Below are 25,726 nucleotides of genomic sequence, written 5' to 3' on the forward strand. Positions count from 1 at the left end.
CTTTGTTCTTATGCAACAAACTAATTCCAATATTCATCTGTGAGCTTACACATTTTATGTTTTGGACACCATGTTGTTTCTAACTAACCCCAAATAAGATTTGGGAGGAGAGTGGGAGAACATTCCATTGCACATCAATCCTAGCTCCAACTGCACTTAGTTGGAGAAGCTTTCTAAGCAATTATGAGTGATATCCAAGAGAACATGGGAAGCAAACCAATGGAAGACTGGATAAACTCCGGAGTTCCCATAATCCAACTTAACATGTGAATCCTTACCTTTAATTGCTTAAAAGTAAAATGATGGTATGTTGTGGTCCCTAGCGCTACTCTAAAAACACCTGTCATGTGCTTAATAAGAGAAAGGTGTTGTTCTGTGTTCCTTTTATCAGCCTTCTTTCATGCTGAAGACCTTTTAGTTAGAAATTGTTTTCCCTTATACTGGCAGAAGCCAGAGTTGGTGACATAAACAGGGTGCTTTTATGGTTGCCAAGCCAAATAATGGCCAGTAAACCAAGCCAACCTACCACAACTATTATCTCCAAGCAATTCTAAACACTGGCAGTTTCCATTTAGCACACAAATGTGTACCTTCTGGATCCTACAGAGCAGTCATATTCCTCCTGAATGGACATCAAAATCATTTGCAAAGCTATTTTATATCTAAATTTTATCAAATGAAATGCCATAGAGATCTTAAGTGATGAACATAGTCAAACTGTTTATACACTTGATTATCTTATCTTTTCCAGGTTCAAGTACCTGGGTTTAGAGTTAGCACATATTTCTTGAGGTGTCTCCATGAACACCAGTTCTCCATCTCTTCTCCCTCCTCAGCGGCATGCTGTGATTCACACTAATAGATGATCTCCAGACATCCGATACACTTTCTATATTTTAAACCTCACCCTTTTGGAAAGGATCTCGGTTCTAAATATAATGGTATTACAACCTGGGATGCTCTGATGCTCTACCGAATTTCCAATTTGTTTTTCTTCTCCTTTATATCTGTCAGGGAAAGTGCCCAGTACACATCTTGAATGTCATTCAATTCATGCTTACTTATCTTTTAGCTCATCCTATTCTGTTCAACATCTGGGTGGGTATTTTTGTTGTGATTTTTGGCTGTTTTTTTACAAAATCATTTATTTTTCTCTTTGACAATTCCTTCTCATGTTTGCTGTAGCACGCAATCAGTTGAAAAGATGCCTGATGCTTCTTCTGGACTTTCCTGTTATGTCACATGTGCCATCAAAATGTTTAAGAGGTTAATCGTCAGTAATGATGGGATGAATAACAGTAGAAGGTATACATTTCCTTTCCCGTTTCGTCTAAGAGCCAACAGTGTATTTAGGATTTACGGGTCTTGCTGTGCAAGGGAGAGCAACAGAGACTGGTCTGGATTGGTGAAGATCAGGTGCCTGTTTGCAATTTGGGAGAAGTGAAGTGGGGTGAGCTCCCGTTGCTCAGTCCCTGCTCCTGCCAACCTAGCAGTTCGAAAGCATGTCAACGTGCAAGTAGATAAATAGGTACTGCTTTGGCGGGAAGGTAAACGGTGTTTCCGTGCGCTGCTCTGGTTCACCAGAAGCGGCTTAGTCATGCTGGCCACATGACCCGGAAGCTGTACGCCGGCTCCCTCGGCCAATAAAGCGAGATGAGCACTGCAACTCCAGAGTCGGTCATTACTGGACCTAATGGTCAGGGGTCCCTTTTACCTTTATTTAACCCTCAGCCCCAGTTACAATGCGTTCATATTAGTCCCTTACAGTTTTATGGTATTTTGTTGTGAAAGCAATCTCGGTCATCTGCTCCAGTGGGTAGTCTCTCTTTTGTTGACCCTTAATTCTCTTCAGCCTTGGGTTAGTACACACACACACACTTATTTAGTGCCTTTCCAGACAATAAAAGCAATAAAATTTTATCGGAGTGCTGTAACCACAGGAACAAATAAAACCACAAAGCCTGCTGAGTCAGACCAAGGGCCCATCGAGTGCAGCATCCTGTTACCCACAATGTCCACTCAAGGTGCCTTATGGAAACTCACAGGACTTCCTTGTTCTTTCTTCCTAACAATTAGTATTTAGTAATATACTGCCTCTGAACACAGAGGTCAGATTTAGCTATCATGTCTAAGCCCTATGCTCTACAATGCATGGGGTTAGAGATGTGAAGGCCCAGGGAATGGAAAATTGTGTGTATGGTTGTTTTTCTTCCAATTTTCTTCCTGCCCCCCCCCAAACTTCAGATCTTTAGGGAGTCTCTACAAATACAAGAGGCTTCTTACTTTAGAGGTTAGTGCTCCCATTCAAGGAGGAGATCCAGAATGGCAACTGATTTTTTTGTTCATTTTCACAGATCTCCTTGCATGTTAACACTGTTGAAACACACCTGAAGTGGCTTCTGTGTTTAATCATTATCAGCCCTTTACCAAGGCTACTGGATTTGTGACAACCTGTCTCCCCTTATAATTGCTTTATAAACAATACGGAGTGTGCAAGTTTAAAAAAAAAAAAGAGGAAGAGAAAAAGATGGTGTTGAGGGCAGCACATAACATCCAAAAAACTATTAAAACATTATCAGCATTTGTAAGAATTAGCATATTCTTATCAGATAATAAATGTTATCAGTGTAGTAAGGGTGTTAGCCTTTATGTTGGTTTTAGATTGTAAGCCCACAGCCCACTTTGAAATACTGAAGGGCAGAACAGCAGATAAAATTACGATATCTTTATTGTCATTGTTCCTTGCAGAACAATGAAATTGAAAAACTACATAAAACTACATAAAAACTACACAAAACTACCACAAAACTACGTAAAAACTACAAAACTACATAAAACATTCAAAAACCCCTAAAAACTCTAAAACCCCATTTTAAAATACACTATACTACAGAGACCCCTTATGCTGCGTTTAAAATCTGCACTTTGATATTTAAAAATAATAAAATTATTAATATTTGATGTTTATATGATCTTATTCATTAGCTACATATATACATTGTACAGGAGGCAGGACAACAGGGAAGCCTGGGAACAATCTAAAATCATGATAAACAAGCATACTCTGGGACCTCCTTGATGGGAAAAAGTAGAACTTAACACTTCCTACGTCTTGTGGTCATGCCACCAAGGATGTATTTAGAGGAGGTTTAAGAGAAGACTCTGCTTTTTAAAAACCCCATGGAGGTTCCCCACCCTGCTTTTGACAGATGTTCTTATCATTAAATTGAGTGCTAAATGAGTTGTATATCTTGCATAACCTCCCATGCTTCAGGCGGGTTATGAAGTGCTGCTTGCAAATGCATCTGGTTTTGTTCTGTGCCTGATTATGAAGATGGTTATGAACACTAATTTTTAAAAAGTTGAAAAGCAGCTCCTAAGAAATTAGAGGAATTGCTTTTGTGATTCACACTCACACATAGAAGAATGTTTTCTCCAAAATTCTGAGTTTTTCAGTACCAAAATTTTAATCATCCACTTCTTCTAGAGAGAATGCTTATCTGAAAGCAGAACATCCCAGAGGTAACATATGCTAATGCTTTCTTATCAGGCTTATGAGGGCTGTTACTCTCCAGTTAGAAGTTATTTCAATTTGCATTTATCTAACAACCACTAACCTGCAATTATCTCCTGAATTTCACATTGTAGGGAATTGCTAACACAACACTTTAAAATTACTGCATGTCTAACATAATGATCTACTGTCTGGTCTTTGTTGTAACTACCTTAATTCAGAATGAAGTCAGGGCGTGGGCCTGAATAAGAGTTCAAAGGGTTTCAGGAGCAGGCAAGTTCAAGACTAGGGTGCAATCCTATGCACTTACTGGGTAGTAAGCCCCACTGAATATAGTGAGATTGACTTCTGAGTAAACACACAGGGGAACAGTATTGTGGATTACATACCATCTTCCTCTATTTTATGAACAAAAGTTATTCACCGAACCACAGAACACAGAGCAGAAACTGATAATCTGCCTCTTAAATTGATCATGCCTTTCCCTGTCTTCAAGTCCAATGGTATCAGTGTGCCATGGAATGTACACTGGTAGGAGAAAAATGATCTTATACATCTTTTAGAACAGAACAGGAAATCTTTTTTAAAGTTAACACTCACAATTCTAAAACTTATAACTGGAATTTTTTTAAGACTAATACACCATAGACTGAAGATTTGTTCTTTATAATCTAACAATAAATAAAACTGTTCATGGGCCATCCAGTAATGTGTTCACAGTCTTTGTAGACCTAACTAGTGCTTTTGATTCCATAAATAAGCTTCAACTTTGTATGCCTATTGATTGTTGTGGCTACTTCAAAAGTTCCAGCAAAGAAAGCATTACATATGCCAACAAGTCAAAGTTACATTTTTGTCCCTTTTTATTTAATTGCTTATTAACAACATAATACAAGAGGTGCAATCTCCTGCCTTTTTCCTCCTGTTCGGATTCTGATACATACCAATGATTTAGATCTGTTGTCTGTTCACTGAACTGGTTTGAGGTCAATGCTAGTCAATTTCAACTCCTTTTTGCAATAAGTAACACCACAACACTATTTTAAAATGTGGGGTTGCGGGGGGGGGGATTCTAAGTGGACAATGGCTAGCTGCTCCACAAATAGCAGGGGATCCGTTCATTCGAAACCCTGTTTTGAAACTATTACAACAAGCTATTTTTACAGAATGGGATGAATTGGTGTAGCCTGCCCTTAGTATTTGAAAGGAAAGCAGTTGCCCTGAACTCTGGAGCAAGAGTAATACAGCTTTGCTGGAATTATGCTGGAACAGGTTTTTAGAGAAGCTCTTAGCATTATCCTCAGGTACCTCACCAAACCCGCTGGCAGAAGAGACGGACATACCCTCTATTGAATCAAGGTTTAAGAGGAGTGTAATAATCTGGTATTAATGCAGACTAAATAAAACCAATAATTCAAAAAAATGTTTGTATGGAACAGGGAGTAGGGCACATACCCATCAGGGCAGAAGCAAGCAATATTCACTTCTCATAGAATACAACAGATGACCAGTGGTGTCCAATCTGGACTATGTGAGCAGATTACAAACTTCCACACATTAACGGACGGGGAAGTGATGGATGATAACCACTCTTCTCAGTGAATCATAGAATCATAGAGTTGGAAGAGACCACAAGGGCCATCGAGTCCAACCCCCTGCCAAGCAGGAAACACCATCAGAGCACTCCTGACATATGGTTGTCAAGCCTCTGCTTAAAGACCTCCAAAGAAGGAGACTCCACCACACTCCTTGGCAGCAAATTCCACTGTCGAACAGCTCTTACTGTCAGGAAGTTCTTCCTAATGTTTAGGTGGAATCTTTTTTCTTGTAGTTTGGAACCATTGCTCCGTGTCCGCTTCTCTGGAGCAGCAGAAAACAACCTTTCTCCCTCCTCTATGTGACATCCTTTTATATCTTTGAACATGGCTATCATATCACCCCTTAACCTCCTCTTCTCCAGGCTAAACATGCCCAGCTCCCTTAGCCGTTCCTCATAAGGCATCGTTTCCAGGCCTTTGACCATTTTGGTTGCCCTCGTGATGCCACTGAAAAGGAGCCACACACGCTGCTTGCCTTGGAGTCTTTAAAAAAATGCTAGAAAAATCTGTGAAATGGGAAGACGAACATCGCTGCCCCCCAGACACCTTAAGAAAGGGATCTGCAGGGCTACAGGTCCTAAAGGACCTTCACTTCAGCATCTAGGTGTGTTTGGATTCCAGCCGCCCTCATTCCTGACCAATGGCCCTACGGTGACCGAGGGACGCAGCATCCTGGCGCCCGACAATCTATAAAGGGCCACAGGTTCCCTCTCGCTGAATAAGTTATATGAGAGCCCTCTGCGGATTGGCTGGTTTAGATAACAACAAAACGGGGGCGTGGCCTGTGGGCGGAGTTTCTGCTGCAGGTGATGGCGCACCAGCGAGGGCGGGGCCTCGGCCGGCCCGTAGCTTCTCATCCCGACGCGGGCAACGCGCATCCCGCAGCTTCGCCGGATTCGTCCGCGCCGGGCGAGCGGCCACCGCAGCATCCAGAACTCTGGAGAATGAGAGCCGTTGGTGTTGTAGAGAATGCTCTTCACCTCCACAATTAAGGCCGGGGAGGCGGGGCGAGATCTCGACAACCGTTACTTTCCCCCACCATGTGTGACGCAAACCCCGTTGCCATTGGCGGAGCGTAAGGGGCTGTGGGCCGCGATTGGCGAGGGCATAAGGGGTGGGCGGGTTTGGGGCGGAGAACGTTGTGGCAAGCTCTGGAAGATTCCTCCGCCCGCCGTATAAATAGGGAGGGGGAAGCGGCTGCCGCCGAGCTATAGCCTGGGCGGCCGAGGGAGGAGAAAGGTAATTGAGCCAGTGACTGTGAGAGCGAGGGCATTCGGCGGCTCGCGATGGGGAAGGACTATTACCGGATCTTGGGCCTGACCCGCGGGGCGAGTGAGGACGACATTAAGAAGGCGTATCGCAAGCAGGCGCTGCGCTACCACCCGGACAAGAACAAGGACCCGGGCGCCGAAGAGCGCTTCAAGGAGATCGCCGAGGCGTACGACGTGTTGAGCGACCCCAAGAAGCGCGAGATCTTCGACAAGTTCGGCGAGGAAGGTGCGTGCTTGGGGGGCTGTGGAGGGAGAGGATGCTTGGGAGAAAAGGGTAGAAGCGGGGCTCTCGGGACCGGAGCGAAATCGGTCCCCCTGCACGTTCACACGGCTCCGAAGTCCCGCAGCGGGCTCGCAGCCGTTTGCTCTAGACCCGGTTCCCGAGTGTCTTATGTATTGTATATACCCGCCTCTTAGCTGTTGTCTATTATTCTTTTATATGCGGGAAGAGAATGGGCGAGGAGGTGGAGGGGATCTGCTTGTAGTGTAAAGGACGGGGTGCAAAATAAGCCCCGCTTTTTGAGGCGTCATGGAGGCAGGATTAACGCCAAACTGACAGTTTTGGAGCAAATGGAAAGTTGAAGTTGAAACTGTGTGGTGTATATAGTTTATACGATATACAAAAAGCACAAGGCGGTCGAGCCAGCGTCCTCGAATGGGACCAGATCATTAGAATATTATTATTTTTGCACTTACGTAAGCTAAGCGTTTTTTCCTCCCGCAGAAGTTGCTTTGATACCGGAGAGTACAGTCAAATCGTGTCATCCCACCCCCCCGTCGTAACTTTCCTCCTCTCTCCCTCTTGCCCCACCCTTGAGAGATAACATCTTCTAAAAATCTCTGCTTTTATAACTGATCAACTCTGCCATTTAGCTCTGTTAGGAAGCATTTCCCTGTAGAGTGGCTTTTGGAATGACTGTTCAGCAACTAATCTACCAGGACTGGTTTTCCAAGATAGGTGAAGGGAGGGAAAAGTAGGTGAGAAGAAAGAACAAGTTATTTTACTCTGTCGTCCTGGAAACTAGCCAGATGAGTTGCCATCTTTGAATTGTTCATATAGTATTAAGGTCACTCCTTAAAAATCCACCATTACCTTTCAGGTTCTTCCTGTTTGAGAAACCTTCTTTGAAACAAAGTGGAAATCAATTAGGCAGGGAAGAAAGTGAAAAAAACAATTTTATGTAGGATTTATCTCTATTGCTTTTCTAAGGATCTGTCAGTTTTTCAATAATAAACTTGTTCCGAGTACATGCTTTCCAGCAACTTAGTATGCTTTTTTGAATTATTTTTTTTTTAGAAGGAACTAAACACAATACTGTTACTTTTGTGATATATTAAGGCATGTAGCACATAGGATTGAAGTATTTAAATTTAGTTACAAATATATTAGGTTTGTGTAATTTTTCTGGTATTCTGTTGCCTGCATTCATAGTAAAATGCTTAGCAGTTTCCTGTAACATTGTTGGTAACATGCATTGACAGGATAAATTGGGCTGCATGACAGGCTTTCTAAGATAGGTGGAGCCTTTGCTACAAAAAGTCTTCTAGTACTTGCTAGAAGATTCTAGCATACTCTTCATGCTAACCTGTTCTTTACAATGTTAGTTTTGATTTGTAGGTCTGTTCCCAATAATATTTATTAATGTCATGTTAAAGACTTATTTGTTTATACAGGCTAAGGTGAAATGCATTCTAAGTGGTGCTGTGTTTGTGTAGCAGCATGGATTCAGTTATTGATAATCTCTACAAAGTGTGAAGGTTAGCCAATGTAGGGCCTTCCAGATATTGTTGGGATAGCAGTACACATCAGCCCCAACCAGCATGACCAACGTTGAGAGGTGATTGGAGTTTTAACATGGTGGAGGACATGGCATTAGTACTCCCGAATGGTAGGGTTCTCAACACACTGCACTTGAGAAAATGGAGAGAAAGAAGGCTGCAACAGTTCTGATAAAATCTTTACTTGGCATTTCTTTGCTAGCATGTGCTTGGCCTTTTGATACAGGACTTCCTTAGAAGTATTTGATTAAATTCCAGTGGTGTGCTCAGAGTTTAGTAAAGTCTGGCATCACAGTAAAAGAGGCACTGAGGAAGAAGTTTTGAAGATTAGGAGTCCTAATATAAATCATGACAGCATAGCTCAGTAATTGCTGAAAGAGATTAATTTGTGTGTCCTTGTATGTATTTCAGGACTAAAGGGAGGTGGTCCCAGCAGCAGTGGAGGAGGAGGTCCCAATGGCACCTCATTCACTTACACCTTTCATGGAGATCCTCATGCCATGTTTGCAGAATTCTTTGGTGGGAGGAATCCTTTTGATACCTTTTTTGTCCAGAGGAATGGCGATGAAGACATGGATGTTGATGACCCCTTCACAAGCTTTCAGAACTTTGGTAACATTGGCTTTTCCCGTGCTCGTGGGGGCGCTGAACATATACGCAAGAAACAAGACCCACCCATCACTCATGAGTTGAGAGTATCCTTGGAGGAGATTTACTCTGGATGCACCAAGAAAATGAAAATTTCTCATAAACGTCTCAGTCCAGATGGGAAAAGCACACGCAATGAAGATAAGATTCTAACGATTGAAGTCAAACGTGGCTGGAAAGAAGGAACAAAGATTACATTCCCCAAAGAAGGAGACCAGACACCAAACAACATTCCAGCTGATATTGTATTTGTTTTAAAAGACAAGCCACATAACATTTTTAGAAGAGATGGGTCTGATATTGTATATCCAGCCAAAATCAGCCTCCGTGAGGTAAGTGGAAATTCCTGACTTCTTGCTGATTAATGAAGTGGGGGAACAAAGGGTTGGATTCACCGAACATGCCCTGTCAGCAGAAGTCCTATGCAGGAATTTCTATTTGTACAGTGGGGCTTGCCTCTGAAATTGGCTCGGGGGGCATTCAGAGAACCCCAGAGCTTTGTGGGGAGGAAGTGGGGGGGTGTCATTCCATCAGGCAAGCTGTAATTCTTGCACAGATGGATTGTTCATGATAGCACAACATTGAACTCCATCTGAAGTTTCTAAATTACTAGATTTTGAAATGGGTAAAAATTGAGAATGTTCCAATCTTATTTCCTACACATCACTACACGTGATTATAGTAAGTGTTGCTATATTGTGGGCAAACTATTAAGAGTATGCTTCATCAGAGCCGCATGGGGAGCGCACTGAGGAAGCAGATCATGATACAGTAGTAGCAGCATGATTTCAGGCACAGTGAAATGTTATGGGATGCTGACTGTATATGTAGCTTCAGTGTTCAGCTCAAGAGTTGTCAGCATTTCCTCCTGTCTTCATGAACTCATCAGTTGTCATAGGCCCACTAAAAATACTTGGGTTTAATGGGAATTATAAGAGAGAACTATTTACAAAAAAAGGTATTAACTTCTCTGGTTTGTGTTTGTGTTTAGGCTCTATGTGGCTGCACTGTGAACACACCAACACTAGATGGTAGGAACATACCAATGGTATTCAAGGACATCATTAAACCTGGAATGAAGAGAAGAATTCCTGGAGAAGGTCTTCCATTCCCCAAGAATCCAAGCCAACGAGGGGATCTTATTATTGAGTTTGATATAAGATTCCCAGACAGAATTCCACAGTCTTCAAAAAGTGTCCTAGAACAAATCTTGCCAATATAATAAGACAGGCAGAACGGGACTGCTGTGCCTCCAAAGCAGAGAAATTGGAACTGGAATCAGGATTTCAGAGTCACTTTTGGCAGTGGGTAGGGAAGTTAACTTCATGTTGCTAAAAGATTTCTGGGAAATCCATTCTTGCAAGATGAACATTGCACTTCTCAGTGACTTTTGGCCCAGGTTGTCATTGCTCAAAACATTTACAGCAATGCTCAGTTACCCAAGAGAAAGAATTGACAGAACATCTTTTAATTGAACGTGGAAGACGACAACCAATCATAATTCATGCCTTCACTTAGTTGGCTAACCCTACTTGGGCATGTCACATAGGTCCTCCCATAGGAAGGAGAAGATTACAATCTAAACTGGACTTCAGAAGTAAACACCTCCAATCTCTTGTTTTTGCTGTACTGTGTCTTATTGCATTCTGCACTATCTCATTCCCAGGGGGGTACCTTTAATGTTCAGTTTTCTAACTTGCTTGTTGCTCTTAAGGGTGCCCTTACTAAGCCATTCTAAAATGGTGCCATGTGTTGAAGCTCCTAGAAGGGAAGGCATCCTGAAACCTGGCCATAAATTGCCCTTTTCCAGAAGGTAAATTGGTGGAGTATGGCCTCCCCTGTTAAGCAAGCAGGATGCTGCCTTATAACTTCTGGAAAGCATGTAAGAAGTTTACAGGTTTTTTCAGTGAAATCTTTGACTTCTTGCCATACACTGTTAATATGTCAGACTTGATCCTGGTTGATTGATTGGACTGGCAGAAAAGATGTAAAATGTTCAGTTGAAGACATTCTTTAATAAATAAGTATTTCAATAGGTGATAACTATTGAAACTGAAAAGAGTAAAGCATTAGTCATTTTTCTTAAAGGTATTGTTTCTAGTAAAGGAACATGTATAGCCTCCTGTAAACATTTTTTAAAAATTATAACTAGTGTAAACAAACCTAGATGTGAGTGTTTATTGGTTCATGGTCATGAAATAAGAAACTTGTCATACTGAGCTTCTTTCTTCAATGTTCTAGGTTTGAAAAATACCAAATTAACATTAAATAGCTTACAGTTTATGGGCTTAAAATTAAAATGGAATGCATTCCAAGCTATGAAGAAATGCTCTTTAGCTACAACATAAATCCACAGCTTCTGCTGGATCCTTGTCACTAAAATCTCTGAACAGGCATTCCACTTTGCTATCTGATCCTAAAGAGGGATTAAATGGAAGGAAAATAACTGATTACTGCAGGCAAAGCTACCCATTTCTTCTAGAAATGCAACCTGTTTAATTTCCTCAGCAAGATTGCTTCTTCATTCCTCTGCGTGATCACTACTAGTCTAATGAATAGCAATTGTAAACCGAAGGGCCTCTGTGTTGCCATATGGTCTTTACATGTTCACTAAAAAATCTCACTGTTATGCCAGAAGTTCTGTACAGTGCCCACTGTGTGTCTGATAGACGTGAATTCCAAATAATGGGTCATATACATTATCTCAAACTAAAATTATCTGTCTCTTGTACATAATGTGTATGTGCCAAAAATACCTTGTGAGCACCTTGTTTCTTAATAGGCAAATGTAAGTTTCTACAGGAAAAAGCTAGAGAATTCATCTTCAGGTGGCGGGTTGGGATCTTATGGACATGCACCAGTAGCATTTCCATCATACGAGTATAAGATTAAGAGATTTAAGATTACTGGGCATATTATTTTAGTTTGGGTCTCCAGGGAACTGAAATTGGTCACCTTTAGGAGGAAACAAGCCAGTTACAGAGCTATGTGTGGGAGTGCTCTCCAATTGATGGGATTTTTTCCTTCGGTACCTGAGCTGCTGTTATATTTATACCCTGCATTTTCCCCTGTTGGGGCTCAAGGCAGCTTAGAGATAAAAACAATCACTTAAAAACATATAAACAAATAATTAAAAAACAAACATTAATAGACATAAAACTATACACATATATAAAATTGGTTTAAAACATACAAATAATTAAAAACAGTACTGCACCAGCCCTTTTTTAAAAAGCAGTCAATTCCCAAAAGCCTCTTGGAACAAGATCTTCACCTGCTGGCAAAAGAACAGGAAGAGAGTCTAGCTTCTCCAGGGAAGATAAAACCTGACATCATTTAGCTGCATCAAATGCAACACTTCTGAATATTCTATCAGTGCAGTGCTCTAGAACTGCCACATTGGCTACAGCATCCTTTGATTCACATCAGACAAGGTGGGAAAGAATATTTTTATATGATTGTTTTGTTGCTCACTCTAATACGGTTCAAGCAACAGCTTCCATGTAACTCATGTGAATGTGACAAATGATTGCATAGAATCACAATTTTCATTGTTGGAAGCTATACGGGATGCACCCCTAACTTTGCTACAGATAGCAAACGAATTCAGGCTACACTACAGATTCTGCAGTTACTTAGCTCTTTGTGAAACATATATTCTTCAATTTGGCATAGGTGGCATAGGGACGCGGGTGGCGCTGTGGGTTAAACCACAGAGCCTAGGACTTTGCCAATCAGAAGTTCAGCAGTTTGAATCCCCGCAACGGGGTGAGCTCCCGTTGCTCGGTCCCTGCTCCTGCCAACCTAGCAGTTAGAAAGCACGTCAAAGTGCAAGTAGATAAAAGAACAGGAAGAGAGTCTAGCTTCTCCAGGGAAGATAAAACCTGACATCATTTAGCTGCATCAAATGGTACCACTCCGGCGGAAAGGTAAACCGTGTTTCCGTGTGCTGCTCTGGTTCTCCAGAAGCGGCTTAGTCATGCTGGCCACATGACCTGGAAGTTGTATGCCAGCTCCCTCGGCCAATAAAGCGAGATGAGCACCGCAACCCCAGAGTCGGCCACAATTGGACCTAATGGTCAGGGATCCCTTTACATTTACCTTAAGCTAAGGAGATTGATCAGGCAGGGCCTGTCTCAACCTCTTCTGCGTTGGAGCTGCTTCAACGGTGTCCATTTGAAAAGAACCCATGAGTGGCAAATGGCTTGCAACCTGTGTGTTTATTACACAGGATGATTGAGTACATGTCTATTTCAATGGTTAAGCAGGCGTTCACTATAGCTTCCTATGCATATATCCTAATGCAGGAGCAGTGAGTGTAACATATATGTGCAATCATGAACTATACAGTTCATGATATTTCCAACACTTAAGTAGTTTGTAGGATTTTTGTCATGATGTCGCTGTCCAAAGACAGGCATCTTACACAGTTGTAATGTCATTAAGTACAAGGGGCGGGGGGAAACCAGATTTTTAAAGTATTGGTTTCCATGATTATGCGATAGCTGGGTTTTTGAATCTAGGTTAACTTTTTAAATATTAGGCAGACAAAATTAGTGAGGTATGAGGACCCAAGAAGCAAAATATGACGGATGAAAATGGATCTTCCTTTATTGTAAATACAAGCAGAAAAGTGAGTGAAATTTTATTGTAAAATAATACATGTGTGGTCTAAGGAGGTGTATCTGCATTCTGGTCAAGACACAGTATTGGTACTATATGCATGTAGTCCAATAGGATTCTTGCAAGAAGTTCAGCAAAAAGATGAAGAGGCTTTTCAATACAATTTTAAGGTATCTGCTGCTGCCTTCATTTTGATGTTTTTTTCCTTCTTCCTCTCCATACCACGGATATATTGGCAACAACTCTACCCTAATACACTACTGTTTATGGCCGTGCTTCCTATATTCTGTCAATTCACGCAGATTTTTTTTCTAGTGCTGATTTAAGCTACAGGGAGTAAAGGCTAAGAACGAAAGCCCTAAAAGCAAACCCTCCAAAGTATTGACTGCCAACTGGTATGTGCTATTGCACCAGCCTCATCCAAATAAGAATTCTTACTGTAAACTTTGCTTAAATTTTAAGGTTTTGTTCTGCATTCTAAGAAATCTCTTCATTTGCTTAAACTCAGTGTTTAGCTCCCTGTTCCCAAAAGTCCCAAAGGAGCGTAGTCTATGTGTGCAGCAGGAAGAGGCGGGTAGATAAGTATGTGCTGGATCACATTTCTAAATTCTTTGCTATGTGAAGAATTTTCAGTTCTCTACAAGTTGAAAAGCAGCATAACAGAGAGCAACAAGCTGTGCTAGTTTTTAACTTGCTGAATATTTTATATGGGGGCAGGAAGCACATTCCAAAATGTGATCTGACAGCTGAAGCGATACAGTCTGCTGCATGTGTGAGCCATATGAGCTTGAGCCAAACAAGTTCCAAGAGATTAATTTTAGGAAGCTCAACCAGATAGCAGCCAAGAAGAGTGACGGGGGCTTGATGATACACATGCAGAATACGGAGGTAAAGTGAACTCTTACCAGTTCAGACGGTAGGCCAGGAATCACATTTTTTTTCTATCTGAAGAAAAGCAGTACAGTACAAGTAGAGCACAGGCTTGAGTTGAGCTGTTTTCCCTGGTACGTTAATTCTTAGTACCTAGCTCATGCGTGGCTCTCCAGATGTTGGCGTCCCAATACATTGGTCCCAGACAGCATAGCCAAATAGGAGGGACGATGGGAGCTGCAGTCCAATACTGTCAGCAGGGCCACAAGTTCTCCATTCCTGGCCTAGGCTGCTAATAATCTGTGGTATGGCGAGGGCTGGGCCTGTCCATGCAGACAGGCTGCCACCTCAGGTGATAGAACCCAAGGGGTGCCTCTGCAGATGCATGCCCCTGCTATCGGAGAAGGAGCTGTGGCGGTTTCTGGGTTTTAGAAAGATGTTATTTGAACCTGGAAGTTGCAGCTGCACAACCCCAGAAAGCAAGGCTTCAGTGGAGGTGGGCAGTGCATGAAGCATGTGCAAGGTGGCAAAACGGGACAGGCCACACCAGGATATGTCACAGAATAATGGCTGGGTGGTTCACAGACAAACCTATCTGATACAAATGTTAGTCTACAGGAGTGGAGAAGATAACTATGGATGCCATCTTTGGAGGAAGAGCAGGATAATCAGGGCTAGTCCAATACATTTTGCTACCTGAAATAAACCAGCAAATCCCTCCCTTAATTTCAAGGTGCACAGCATCACTGAACATGCACAGAACTGAGATTAAATCAACACACACACCCAGCAGTATGTAGGCGAAACATATGGTAATCAACACGACTATGCCGACTGTCTTCTCATACAACCAAAGATAGCCCCACCCTGCAAATTCAAAGTACTATGGCAGAGCCCAGGGCTAGCCCAAGGCATTTTGACACCTGAGATGAACCACAAAATGGTGTGTCCCTGCTAGGGCAGATAATAATAATAATAAAAAATTTTATTTATATCCCGCCCTCCCCAGCCGAAGCCGGGCTCAGGGCGGCTAACAACACTAAAACAGTACAACATTATAAAAACATTATAAAAATTAATTAAAAGCAAAATTGATGGCAACCATAAACTAAAGTTTTGTAAAGATTGCCAAAGGAGGGAGTCAGGCTGCGCCCTGACCAAAGGCCAGGTGGAACAGCTGTCTTGCAGGCCCTGCAGAAAGATGTCAAGTCCTGCAGGGCCCTTGTCTCTTGTGACAGAGCGTTCCACCAGGTTGGAGCCGCAGCTGAAAAAGCCCTGGCTCTAGTTGAGGCCAGCCTAACCTCTCTGTGGCCTGGGACCCTCAAGGTGTTTTTATTTGAAGACCGTAAGTTCCTCTGTGGGGCATACCAGGAGAGGCGGTCCCGTAGGTACGAGGGCCCTAGGCCGTATAGGGCTTTGAAGGTTAAAACCAGCACCTTAAACCTGATCCTGTACTCCACCGGGAGCCAGTGCAGCTGGTATAGCACCGGATGAATGTGATCTCGCAGCGAAGACCCCGTAAGGCGTCTCGCTGAGGCATTCTGCACCCGCTGGAGTTTCTGGGTCAGTCTCAAGGGCAGCCCCACGTAGAGCGAGTTACAATAATCCAGTCTGGAGGTGACCATCGTGTGGATCACAGTGGCTAGGTCAGGGCGAGAGAGATAAGGAGCCAACTGGTAGAGTGAAGATATATATCAGGAACAAAGGCGGGAGGAGACCAGTAGTGCTTCCTATTCACAGAGAGGCGGGATCTGCTGCCCCTGTGGATCCTGCCACCCGAGGCAGTTGCCTCACCTTGACTTGTGGGTGAGCTAGCCCTGGAAGAGCCACAGCTGTATGTTATATGCAGTGCTTTTTTTCTAAAAATAAATAATCAGAGGGGTACTCTCATTTTCCTACTCATATTGAAATACTGCCCCTCAATGAAGCCAAACTTAGATTCACAAAATGTTTAGGGGTATGCTTACCCCTGTGTCCCCCCAGGGGGGAAAAACCACTGACACAGGGTATTATTATATGACCTATGCGTTTGCGAGTGCTTTGCTAAGCTTCCCTGCTGCCTCGCTTTGCCTAATGGTAGGACTGGCGCTCGGGATACTTACTCAAAGGCAAGCACCATTGTGTTCACAATGGGCCGCCCCAATCTATGATAATTCTGTCACGCCCAATTGATTTCAATGGCATTTTAATTCAGATTTCGAAATCACCAAGAATTGGGAGATTCTCTTCGACGCAGTGAAGGAAAAAGTGGGTTTGGGTGTGATGTGTGTCGTGGTGAGTGGATATTGACACCCCGTTTCTGAAAGTGGGCAAGACGCCCTCCCTCGGTCACCAGTGAGCTGTGACATGTGGGTCGTCCCCCCCGAGCTTTGGACGCCACCGCTGCCCCCCAAGAACCGCCTCTCCTACGGCCTGAAGCGGAGGGAGAGGCTTTTGCGGGACGAGAAGTAGTGGGGCTGGTTTCGCATGAAGTAAAAGCGCATAGTTCTCCAGGTTTGTATTTTTCTATCCCCTCGAATTCACAACAGGTTCCGGGGCGAGGCCGAAGTGGTGAACTCCGGTCCGCCCCTAACCTAGAGAAAAGGCGTGATCAGAATAGCGCACCTTCCCACCCCGGCGCTCGGCTGCTAAGCGCCAGGCACAGACAAGTCTCCCCCTCCCTCCACCCGGGGCAGCTAATTCGCCTCCGGCTCAGGCCGCGCCCGGCTTCCCGCCTTCCCATTGGTTCCAAGCGCGCTGTAGTGACAGAATTGGCCACTAGAAGGCAATGAGAACACGGACGCGAGCCGGGTGCGGGCGGGGGGAGGAGGAGAGGGCGCTTGGGCGGGTTCAGGGCCGCGGGCAGTTATCCCCCAAAGCCCTTCCTGGATGGTTACTATCCACCTCTCCCCCCCACTTCGAGGATGGTATGTTCCACCCGCTCTGCGTTTCTGCTCCGCAACCCCATCCCACCCCTTCCATTGCATCTCGAAGCTGGGGGTGGCGGCGGTTGTGTGGAACTTGATACGAAGGACCCGGAATCTTCTCCTTGCTTTGGGAGGGCAACCTGTGATTAGCCAAGGAAGGAGGCGAAGCGCGCTCCAATTGGCTAGTAGGCGCGGTTTCTAAGTCCCGCCTCCTGCTGAGGGACAGGCCTGGCTGCGCGGGGTTGTAGTTTGGCTGAGGGACGGGCCCGGCGAGGAAAGGGACGCTGGTAAGGAGGAGGAGAAGGGAATGGACGTGCCTTGCCTAAGGAGAGGGGCTCCGGGGGGAGGAGTGTCGGCGACGCTGCGAGGGAAGGGAGCTGGGGGGGGGGAGAAGTGGGGGCAGCTCCTAAGAGGAAGCGAGATTTAGGGGTGAGGGGGAACCCAGGAGTCCTGGCATCCAGCGCTCTTCCCCCCAACCCCCACCCGGCGGGAGGGAGCTTCCTGCCCGTTTGCAGATGCAAAAAGCCCCGCCGGGGTTGCCTGGATACAAAACACGTAGGGAAAGTAGTGCCGTTGCCCCTGAGACAGCCTGCTCTTGAGGGGAGTTGCCAGCTGGAGCGGCAGCCCGGACTCCTGGGTTCTCTGAATGGAGCCCCTGAGCGTGTTGTGACTTGGAATTTCAGGGTGTTTTTTTCTGCACATGCTGAGAGTTTCTCTTCCCTCACCCTCTGCTCCCCCTTCCATTAGTAAAAGGGGGTAGGCGATTAAATAAACGCCCATGTACGTCCGCTCTGTACTTTTAAGTTAGGTGAGGAGTTTTTAAACTATCCTGCTACGTTCAGAGAATATAAAATAAGGTGGTTTAACAAGTGCCTGATAAAGACCCACCTGTTTCAAAGTGTGCCGAGTTCCATGGTTCCTGCTGTTCCTGATGCCAAGTGGGCTCAGGAGAGAGTGTGGGTCGGTGTCTCTGTGTTATCATTGATGGGAGGATTGAGTTTCACTACCGAAACTGACTTTTCTGTTTTCCTTTTATTGTAGTGTAGGAATTGAGGGAAACTCGGTAGCAACACCCAAATGCCTAGTAGCAGAGGAAACTGGCTTTCCTGTCCATTTAACATCTCTTCAGTGAGGTCAGCACCCCTGCTTTCACAGGAGACTTGAGAAGCTGGGGGGGGGGGATGCAGTTTTGTCAGATCTTTCTCCTAAATTGTGTACTATATGCCATTCTCCTGCATTATGGGCTTCCATCTTCCCTAACTGAAGGCTCTTTTGCTGAATTTAGAAGGTGTTCCTCTATGCTTTTAATGATTGGCTCAGTGGTATAAGGTGTTGGACTTTTGTCCTTTTGTTGCTATAGGTAATCTGTTGAGGGTGTTAACGTTTGAGGAAGTTGGAGAAAAAAGATTTGTGCTCTGTAACCTAGGTGCTATTCAACAACTGGCAAAAGTGGCAAGTGCTTCTATTTCACTCTTCAGAGGCATTCAGAAGCTTACTACTCCTTATCTAGGTCAAAAAGGATGCACACAGTGTGTTCCATTACCGTCCCTTACCATTTTAACAAGGAAGGGGTGGGTAGGTGCTTGGCAGGCATAACCTGTCACCAAAGTTGTGCGAAATCTAACAACACAGCACCATGCACATTTATTCCCTCCTGTGGCCACCATGTTCTGTTCCCCTCCTGCTGACCATTTAAGCCTAATCACTGATTCTCCTCTGGCTTTCTACATTTTGCAAAATGCTCCAAATTCTTTGAAATCTTAAATCTTGCAGGTAGAATAATGATGAAAAAGGATTAAATGTGGGTGAATGTGCATAATATGTTCCAATAACAGGATATTGGTGACTTTGTATAATGCATTCAGTATACAGTATATTTCTGTTACTGGTGAGTAATGAATTGGCCTTTTCATGCAGATGTGTTTAATGGAGCCCACCCTTTTCCTCAGGCCTGCCAGTTCACACTCTCTTCCCCACCTGATGTTGGGGACCTTCCTTCACTTACTGCCAAGAGGTCACTGGTTCCTGAAGCAGGAAACTGCGCCCACTGTAGGGTGAGGTGCCATTTGTTATCTTCTCTTGCCTAACCCAGGGAGCAGAAGCAGGGAGGAACCCTGATGATTCTGACCATCTTTCCTTTCCAAATACAGTATTCATCAGAAGAGTAAAACAAAATTGCTGAAAGGTCTCCCCACCCACCTCTGTGTTGATGTTGGTGAAGTAACACTGTCGCTCACATGCTTTCCTGCTGTGGGATGTAGTAGCTGTCTGGTATAATGTACTTATAGTATTAGAAAAAGTAGGCTAGCTAGGCTCTAGCTCTGCTGATAAGGATTCAGTGGTAATTGTGGATCACAAATTGAATGTGGTCTGTTGCAAGAATAGCAAAGGATTTTCTGTGATGCACAAAGTATTCTGTCCAAGTCATTTGAAATAATACTGTGCCTTCATTTTGATCCTGTTAACATGCAGGAGTAATAGTAAATACAACCCTCTCCCACCTGCCCTTTGCTACTCTCTTCCTGTTATCTCCCTTCATCTTTGTCCTCCCAGTCTTCCATAGAAAGCCATCTGGGCAGGAGCGGCTTTTATACGTGAGGTCAGTGCAGTGTCTCACACAGACAATAAAAAAGGTTACCGTAAATAGTAGTGATGGTAATAACAGCTAGTGAGGCTGCTGGTAATGAGACGCACTTCAAAGGGAAATACTTCAACTGCAATCCTGACATGGGAGAAAATCCTCTTGGACTCAAGGGGATATCGATGATGATGATGATGATGATGAAATTTGTACCCCACCTATCTGCCTGGGTTGCCCCAGCTAAGTAAATGTACACACAGTACTGGAGAACCTGGGGGATAGGTGATGACAGAAATAAATATGTTTAAGTTATAGGGTGCGCAAGCACATGGATTTTGATGTTAAAACAAACAATTAACAGGTGGAAGTCAACCAGTAGTGTTTCTAACAGCAGGAAACGAAGGCTTTGTTAAAAACGTAGAAAGCAAATCCTTAGCTGTAAAAGCAGCAGAGATAGGAGGTTAAGTTAGCTAGTGAATTCACGGCCATCTTCACTGGAGAGTTTAAGAGGAAGTTTGGCAAGCCTCCTCTTGATTGTTTAGGCCTAGGTGAAATAATTCCTATCTTAATACAGAGGCATTACCACAAAAATCCATTTGAGGCCTCCAGTTATTCAAGGCTTAGCATTTTAACGCCTATCCTAGTCAGCTGCAGAGAAATCTCTAGTTCAGTATGGAATGTCAACAAAACTTGAGTAGGATTTATGGAGCAGATCTCTGAAGTTATCTGGCCCTCCCCAAAACTATACATTGTGCTTCAAATTTTGAAATTCTTAGGATGCTTCACACTAGTTTAAGTTTAGATGTGTTAGTATTTCAAATGATTTGCTTTATAGGTAAAGATTATAGCTTTAGGGCTTTCAGCCTTTTGCCTTCTGCATTTCTGCCAAGATGGGGCCTTGTCAGCACTTTGTCTCCTGTATGTCTGCTGTCGAGACAAATTAAAATTCAGCACCCATGAGGAGTCTTGTTTAGAGCTAATTCCATGACCTGTAAATGCCTATAGTCTTGGTGGATTTATGCTCTGGAGTGTGTGATTATATTTTTCATAATTGCTTGAAATGAGAATATTGTGAATCAGGAAGACGGGGGAGGCCCACGTTCAAATCAACGTTGAACTGTGAAGCTTACTGGGTTAACTTGGGCAAATCATCATCTTGCAGCCTGACATACCTCAAATGGGTGCTGAGAATAAAAGAGGGAGGGAGGAGTACCAGGGCTTTTTTCAGGGAGAACTCAGAGAAACTCAGTTCTGGCACCTCTCAAGTGGGTTCTGGGCTGGCACCTCTCAGGTGGATGCCATTGCCATTCTAAGAGAATGAGGGAGGTTTTCATGGTGAGTTCCAGCACCCCTTTTTCTAGCACAGGGAACCATGTTTATCTCAGTGAGCCCCTTGGAGGAAAGACGGGATATGAATGTAATATTGAAACAGGGATAAGATCTTGGTTCTCTGGCAGACTTTGGGAGAGAAGTCAAGGGAGACAGATGCAAGTGCAGAACAGTGTACAGTAATGATCTCTGGGAGCTGAAAATGATGGGACAAGCCAGACCACAGTGGAACTTGCAGCATAAAAGGAGACAAAATATTGCTTTGAAAATAGTTACTTTTGGCAGTGTTTGAAGGGGAAGTGTTGTTGGCAGAAGTGTTCTGACAATGCTGAAGGCTGTGCTTAGAATGTGGAATGCCTTGCCCTGTAGTTTGCTTTAGCTGTTCTTCAGTGTGGAGCACTCACAGGTTTGGCTGCGTTCCCTTGCTGTCCCACCCTCTAGGGAACACCCTGTAGCCTGTTTCTCTGCTCTGAATCAACTTGCAAAGGCCTGCTCCACCCTGATCCCAGAACAGAGGCGTCAGAGGCTTGCTCCTGCTGTGCCAGTCCCAACACTTGCACATTCCCAGGGCCTGGTTTGGAGATGCACATAAATTAGCAGAAAGGTTAGGATCTTGTGTCCTGCTGTATTACTCAAGGGCCTTTTCCTTTAGGAGAGAGTCATGTTGTTGGACCCAAAAGCTATTTTAGGGTATTGTCAGCATAATTTGTCAGCATTATGCAGTTTTTAATTTGGAGGAATAATTTGTCTCCTGTTAATACACAGACACTTCTAAACCAAAGTCTTGACAGTTTGACTTTTTCTTCCCAGTTATTTCTAATCTTTGGTTTACTGTATTTAAATCTTAATCTGATAGTGTTTACCTATTGGTTGTTCTTGTATCAGTTAGTTGTTAACTTCCTACAGAAAGGACGAGTACTTGTATTATTCATTATAAACCTTTGTAACCCACACAAATGTGTACCTGTGTGTTATGGAGCGATGAGCAGTACTGTACATGAACCCAGACCTGAGATTTGACAGTGGCTTCTTGTACTGAATCCAGCTCTGAAATGCCCGTTTCATAGCCGAAAGAGAGCAAAGCATGCTCACCTATCAAATCCTGTCACTTTTAGGGAAAGGGCAACCAAAGGGGTCAGGCGGCTGAAGCAACTCCACTACAGAGAAAGAATATAATGCTTGCTTCTTTTAATTTAGAAGAAAGATGAGTAAGGGGAGGAGACATCATAGAAGTTCATCAATCTGATGGGGGGGGAGCATTTCCCCCCATCTCTACAGCACGCTTATTAGACAGATTCATGGAGGGCAGAGTTATCATTGACTATTAATCATGGTTGCTGTATATTACCCTCCAGGAGCAGAGGCAATATACCTCTGAGTGCAAGTTGCTGAGGATCAAGCATAGAAGAGGGCTAGTGCCCTCATACCCTCATATCCTGTTTGTGGGTTTCCCAGAGGCATCTAGCTGGCCACTGTTGAAAATGGCATGTTGGACTTGATCAGTCTTTGGTCTGATCTATCAGGGCTCTTCTTGTGGTCACAGCCATTGTAATTGTTGTGTTGGAATATCATGTGAGCATTTCAGGTGCCTGTTGGATATAGCCTGTGGTGAGAAAGATGAGAGACAACACCCCTCTTCTTGCCCCACCTCTAAATAAACCTGGCGTGTACTGTTGTATGGCCTGGTTATTTGATTTTTAAAAAACACATTTTAGTGGTGAGCTTCTCCCTAGTGTACTGCTTCAACAGGGGAACATTGTCTTGCCTTTTAAAAGTGGTGAATGTTAGAATGCTTAATCTCCCACTGTTTGCTTTTACTTCATTTTCCTTCATTCTGAGGATGTGCTCTTCCCCTCTTGCGTGCTGCAAGTGTGTTTTGCTGGGAGTCGGGGTTTAACAGCAGCAAATGGCTGTGCAACTAGACTGCTGCCCAGAGCCCGATCTCTACAACCTTAGTAGTTCATGGCAGATAATTAATATGTCCCAATTCCATTTCATAGATAAAAACCTCTTATGGCTTATGGAGGCAGTTAAACAAATACACATAAACAAACAGCTAAAAGGTGTTTGGCCAGTATTCACCTCTGGACAATCATGGAGTGATAAAATCCAGGTGATGCAACATCGACATCATCTATCTAAAATGGGATTTATTTTCTACTCATTAACCCCTTTCCCTGGTTAATAGAAAATGTGCATCATCTCTGTGAGCATTTTCTGGAGTAAGCGACATATGCAGTGGTTGACCAAGGCATCTTTAAATTACAGTTTCAATGTTAAAACAAAAAACCCAATTCATATATAGCCTCAGTGCAGCCTGTCACTGGTAACTTCGAACAACTGGAATGTTCTCTCTTCAGCAGACATCAAAATCTTGTCTCTGTGATGCAGCCTCCCAACTTGAATTCAACAATAGGCTTTCTGTGTTTCACAACATTTCAGGATCTTATAAGCCTTTCAGCAAGCAAGACTAGAAACCTCTTGCTTCAGGTGAAACTCAGAAGTCAGGAGATAAAGTCAGATATAACATGGCAAAGGGATTAAAGTCTAGATCCATGCTCCTATATTCCCCATTTTGTTTCCTGTTTGTGTGTCCACTCACCAAATAGAGTTCCTGTAGTCAGACAACCACAAACAGAATAGGCATACATATCTAGAAAGCTTGAGCTAACTGTGACTTACTGAGATGCGGGGCAGAAAATCTTGCAAAATGGAGAACTTTCCTGTGATATGCTTCTCTGTGGAAAATTTTCCATTTCATAAGTTCATTTGTGACAACTAATGGATGTCAGTTGCAAGTAAATATTAGGTAAGACTGGCAATATCAGAGCTTGTAGCTTCATTTATTAAATACAAGTTAAGCAAACATGCTAATTAGATCATTCTCTAGAGAAAATTTCCTGATGCAAACTGAAATTTCCCTATGCAAATTTGGATAGGAAAAACCACTGGAAAATTTCCAATACAATTTTTTTTGAAAACTTGCATTGTGACTGAGTTAATTGTACATGTTAGGAGTATGCTAGTAATTCTTCTTCTTTGGCGATCACTCATAGCCAAGTAAGATTGTCTTCCATGAACACGGTCTTAACAGTGAGTCTGTTAGTGACTGTGGAGGTCAATTCTGGATCCACACATCCTTCCACAGTGGGGATATAGGTTTCCAGGCAGGAGTTTATCATGGTGAGAATTTCCCAAACATGCCTTCCTCTTAGCTTGTTTCTCCTTTTTGTCCAGAGATTGTGCTTCTTCAAAGTCCATGACACCTTTGGTAAAGGCTGTTCTCTAATTGGAACGCAAGGCCAGTGTTTCCCAGTTATCAGTGCTTATACTACATTTTTAAAGATTTGCCTTGAGAGTGTCTTTAAACTTCTTTTGTTGTCCACCGGTATTTCGCTTTCCATTGTTATGTTGGGAATAGAGTAGTTGCTTTGGAAGACAATAATCAGGCATCTAAACAACATGACCAGTCTAACAAAGTTGATGTCGAAGAATCATTTCTTCAAGCTGCGAGTCTTTCCCATCCCTGCCTTTAGACAGCAGTGATAGAACTAGGGTCCTTCCACATACAGAGCAGATGCTCTGCCACTGAGCTACAGCCTTCCCTTTTTTTCCAAGCAATGGCCAGTGGGATACAGAACTCCCACGGTAGTTGTTTGCCGTCTTGTGCCTTTGAGTTGGAACTTGTGGCGCTTCTGTGCAAAAGCCATGATGTGGTTGGGATTTGCGTACATAGATTGCCTGGATAAAACCCTAGTTTCCACAACAAGGCAAAATGTCCCCAAGAAACACATATCCCAAAGCCATTTGCCAAACTGAGAAATCATAGAATCATAGAGTTGGAATGGAGCCAAAGGGTCTTCTAGTCCAACTCTCTGCTGCGCAGGAATATTAAAATGCTTATAAATGGCGGAAAGCTTTGTTTCCTTCCTTGCTCTTCACTCTTTTCAGGCTACCACAAGGGGTTACCACAGATATGTGTGAGCAGGCAAGCCAGTAATATTTTGTTGTGGTCTTATTTGCAAGAATACTTTACTTATAAACTGAGTCTACCCGACCTGATGGCACAAATAGAGAACTGCTGTTGTCTAGTGATATTAAGTTCTATACCTGTTTCTTGTCCAGCTTCCTTTCCTCCTTGTTGGAAAAGTGCTCCCTAGAATTCAAGATAATGCGTCTTTCTAGAGGCTTGCCTGTCCTTTTCCATTTCCTTCTTTTCACCTTGTGCCCCCTCCATTTCTAGGTCCATACCTTGGGCGACTGACCCTCGCTGCTGACTGGCCACATCTCCCTCATGCCGCTTGGACTAGGCCGACGGAAGAAGGCCCCACCGCTGGTGGAGAATGAGGAAGCCGAGCCCATTCGCAGTGGCCTGGGCGGGCTGGGGGTAGGCAGCGTTGGTGTGGTTGGCGGGGCACTTCAGCCTGGCCTCCCCCCACCCCCTGCCAGTCTCCGCCCTCGACTTGTGTTCCACACCCAGCTGGCCCACGGAAGCCCCACTGGCCGGATCGAGGGCTTTACCAATGTCAAAGAACTGTATAGTAAAATTGCCGAGGCCTTTAAAATCTCACCAGCCGAGGTAGGTACAATCATCATGTTTTCCTGGG

At 43.8% G+C, this 25,726-nt stretch overlaps 2 protein-coding genes and 1 long non-coding RNA gene across 5 annotated transcripts in view; 2 read left to right on the forward strand and 1 right to left on the reverse strand.

Annotated features, from left to right (window-relative positions):
• Nucleotides 1-3,441: 3,441 nt before the first annotated feature.
• LOC307210438 lies at nt 3,442-5,953 on the reverse strand. The gene is made up of 2 exons (XR_013836002.1): nt 5,535-5,953; nt 3,442-5,105 (listed from the first exon to the last, which is right to left on the reverse strand). It is a non-coding gene; the product is annotated as an uncharacterized lncRNA (long non-coding RNA).
• Nucleotides 5,954-6,236: 283 nt separating this feature from the next.
• Nucleotides 6,237-10,430, forward strand: DNAJB1 (DnaJ heat shock protein family (Hsp40) member B1). Its single transcript, XM_079966215.1, has 3 exons — nt 6,237-6,609; nt 8,574-9,142; nt 9,802-10,430. Exons 1-3 carry the CDS (start codon nt 6,399-6,401, stop codon nt 10,030-10,032), a joined length of 1,011 nt encoding a protein of 336 aa, XP_079822341.1. The 5' UTR covers nt 6,237-6,398; the 3' UTR covers nt 10,033-10,430.
• A 6,658-nt stretch (nt 10,431-17,088) lies between these two features.
• GIPC1 (GIPC PDZ domain containing family member 1) overlaps nt 17,089-25,726 on the forward strand; it is a 29,795-nt gene continuing 21,157 nt past the window's right edge. Inside the window, exons 1-3 of one of the 3 annotated variants that reach the window (XM_079966221.1) lie at nt 17,295-17,496; nt 19,159-19,263; nt 25,363-25,698. In XM_079966221.1, coding sequence (XP_079822347.1) covers nt 25,414-25,698 — 285 coding nt within the window. In that variant the 5' untranslated portion in view covers nt 17,295-17,496; nt 19,159-19,263; nt 25,363-25,413. Of the gene's footprint in view, nt 17,210-17,294; nt 17,497-19,158; nt 19,264-25,362; nt 25,699-25,726 lie in introns of those variants that run through there. The other 2 variants (XM_079966223.1, XM_079966222.1) reach the window with 2 other exon arrangements.

Source organism: Podarcis cretensis, assembly GCF_951804945.1.
Source record: "Podarcis cretensis genome assembly, chromosome: 2".
In the NCBI taxonomy this organism is placed as follows: Eukaryota; Metazoa; Chordata; class Lepidosauria; order Squamata; family Lacertidae; genus Podarcis; species Podarcis cretensis.

Excerpts from the sequence above, each read along its gene's own strand:
- DNAJB1 (XM_079966215.1), top strand. The coding sequence starts at position 6,399 with ATGGGGAAGGACTATTACCGGATCTTGGGCCTGACCCGCGGGGCGAGT. Across the intron at positions 6,610-8,573 it reads CGACAAGTTCGGCGAGGAAG|GACTAAAGGGAGGTGGTCCC; the intron begins GTGCGTGCTTGG and ends TATGTATTTCAG. Across the intron at positions 9,143-9,801 it reads CCAAAATCAGCCTCCGTGAG|GCTCTATGTGGCTGCACTGT; the intron begins GTAAGTGGAAAT and ends GTTTGTGTTTAG.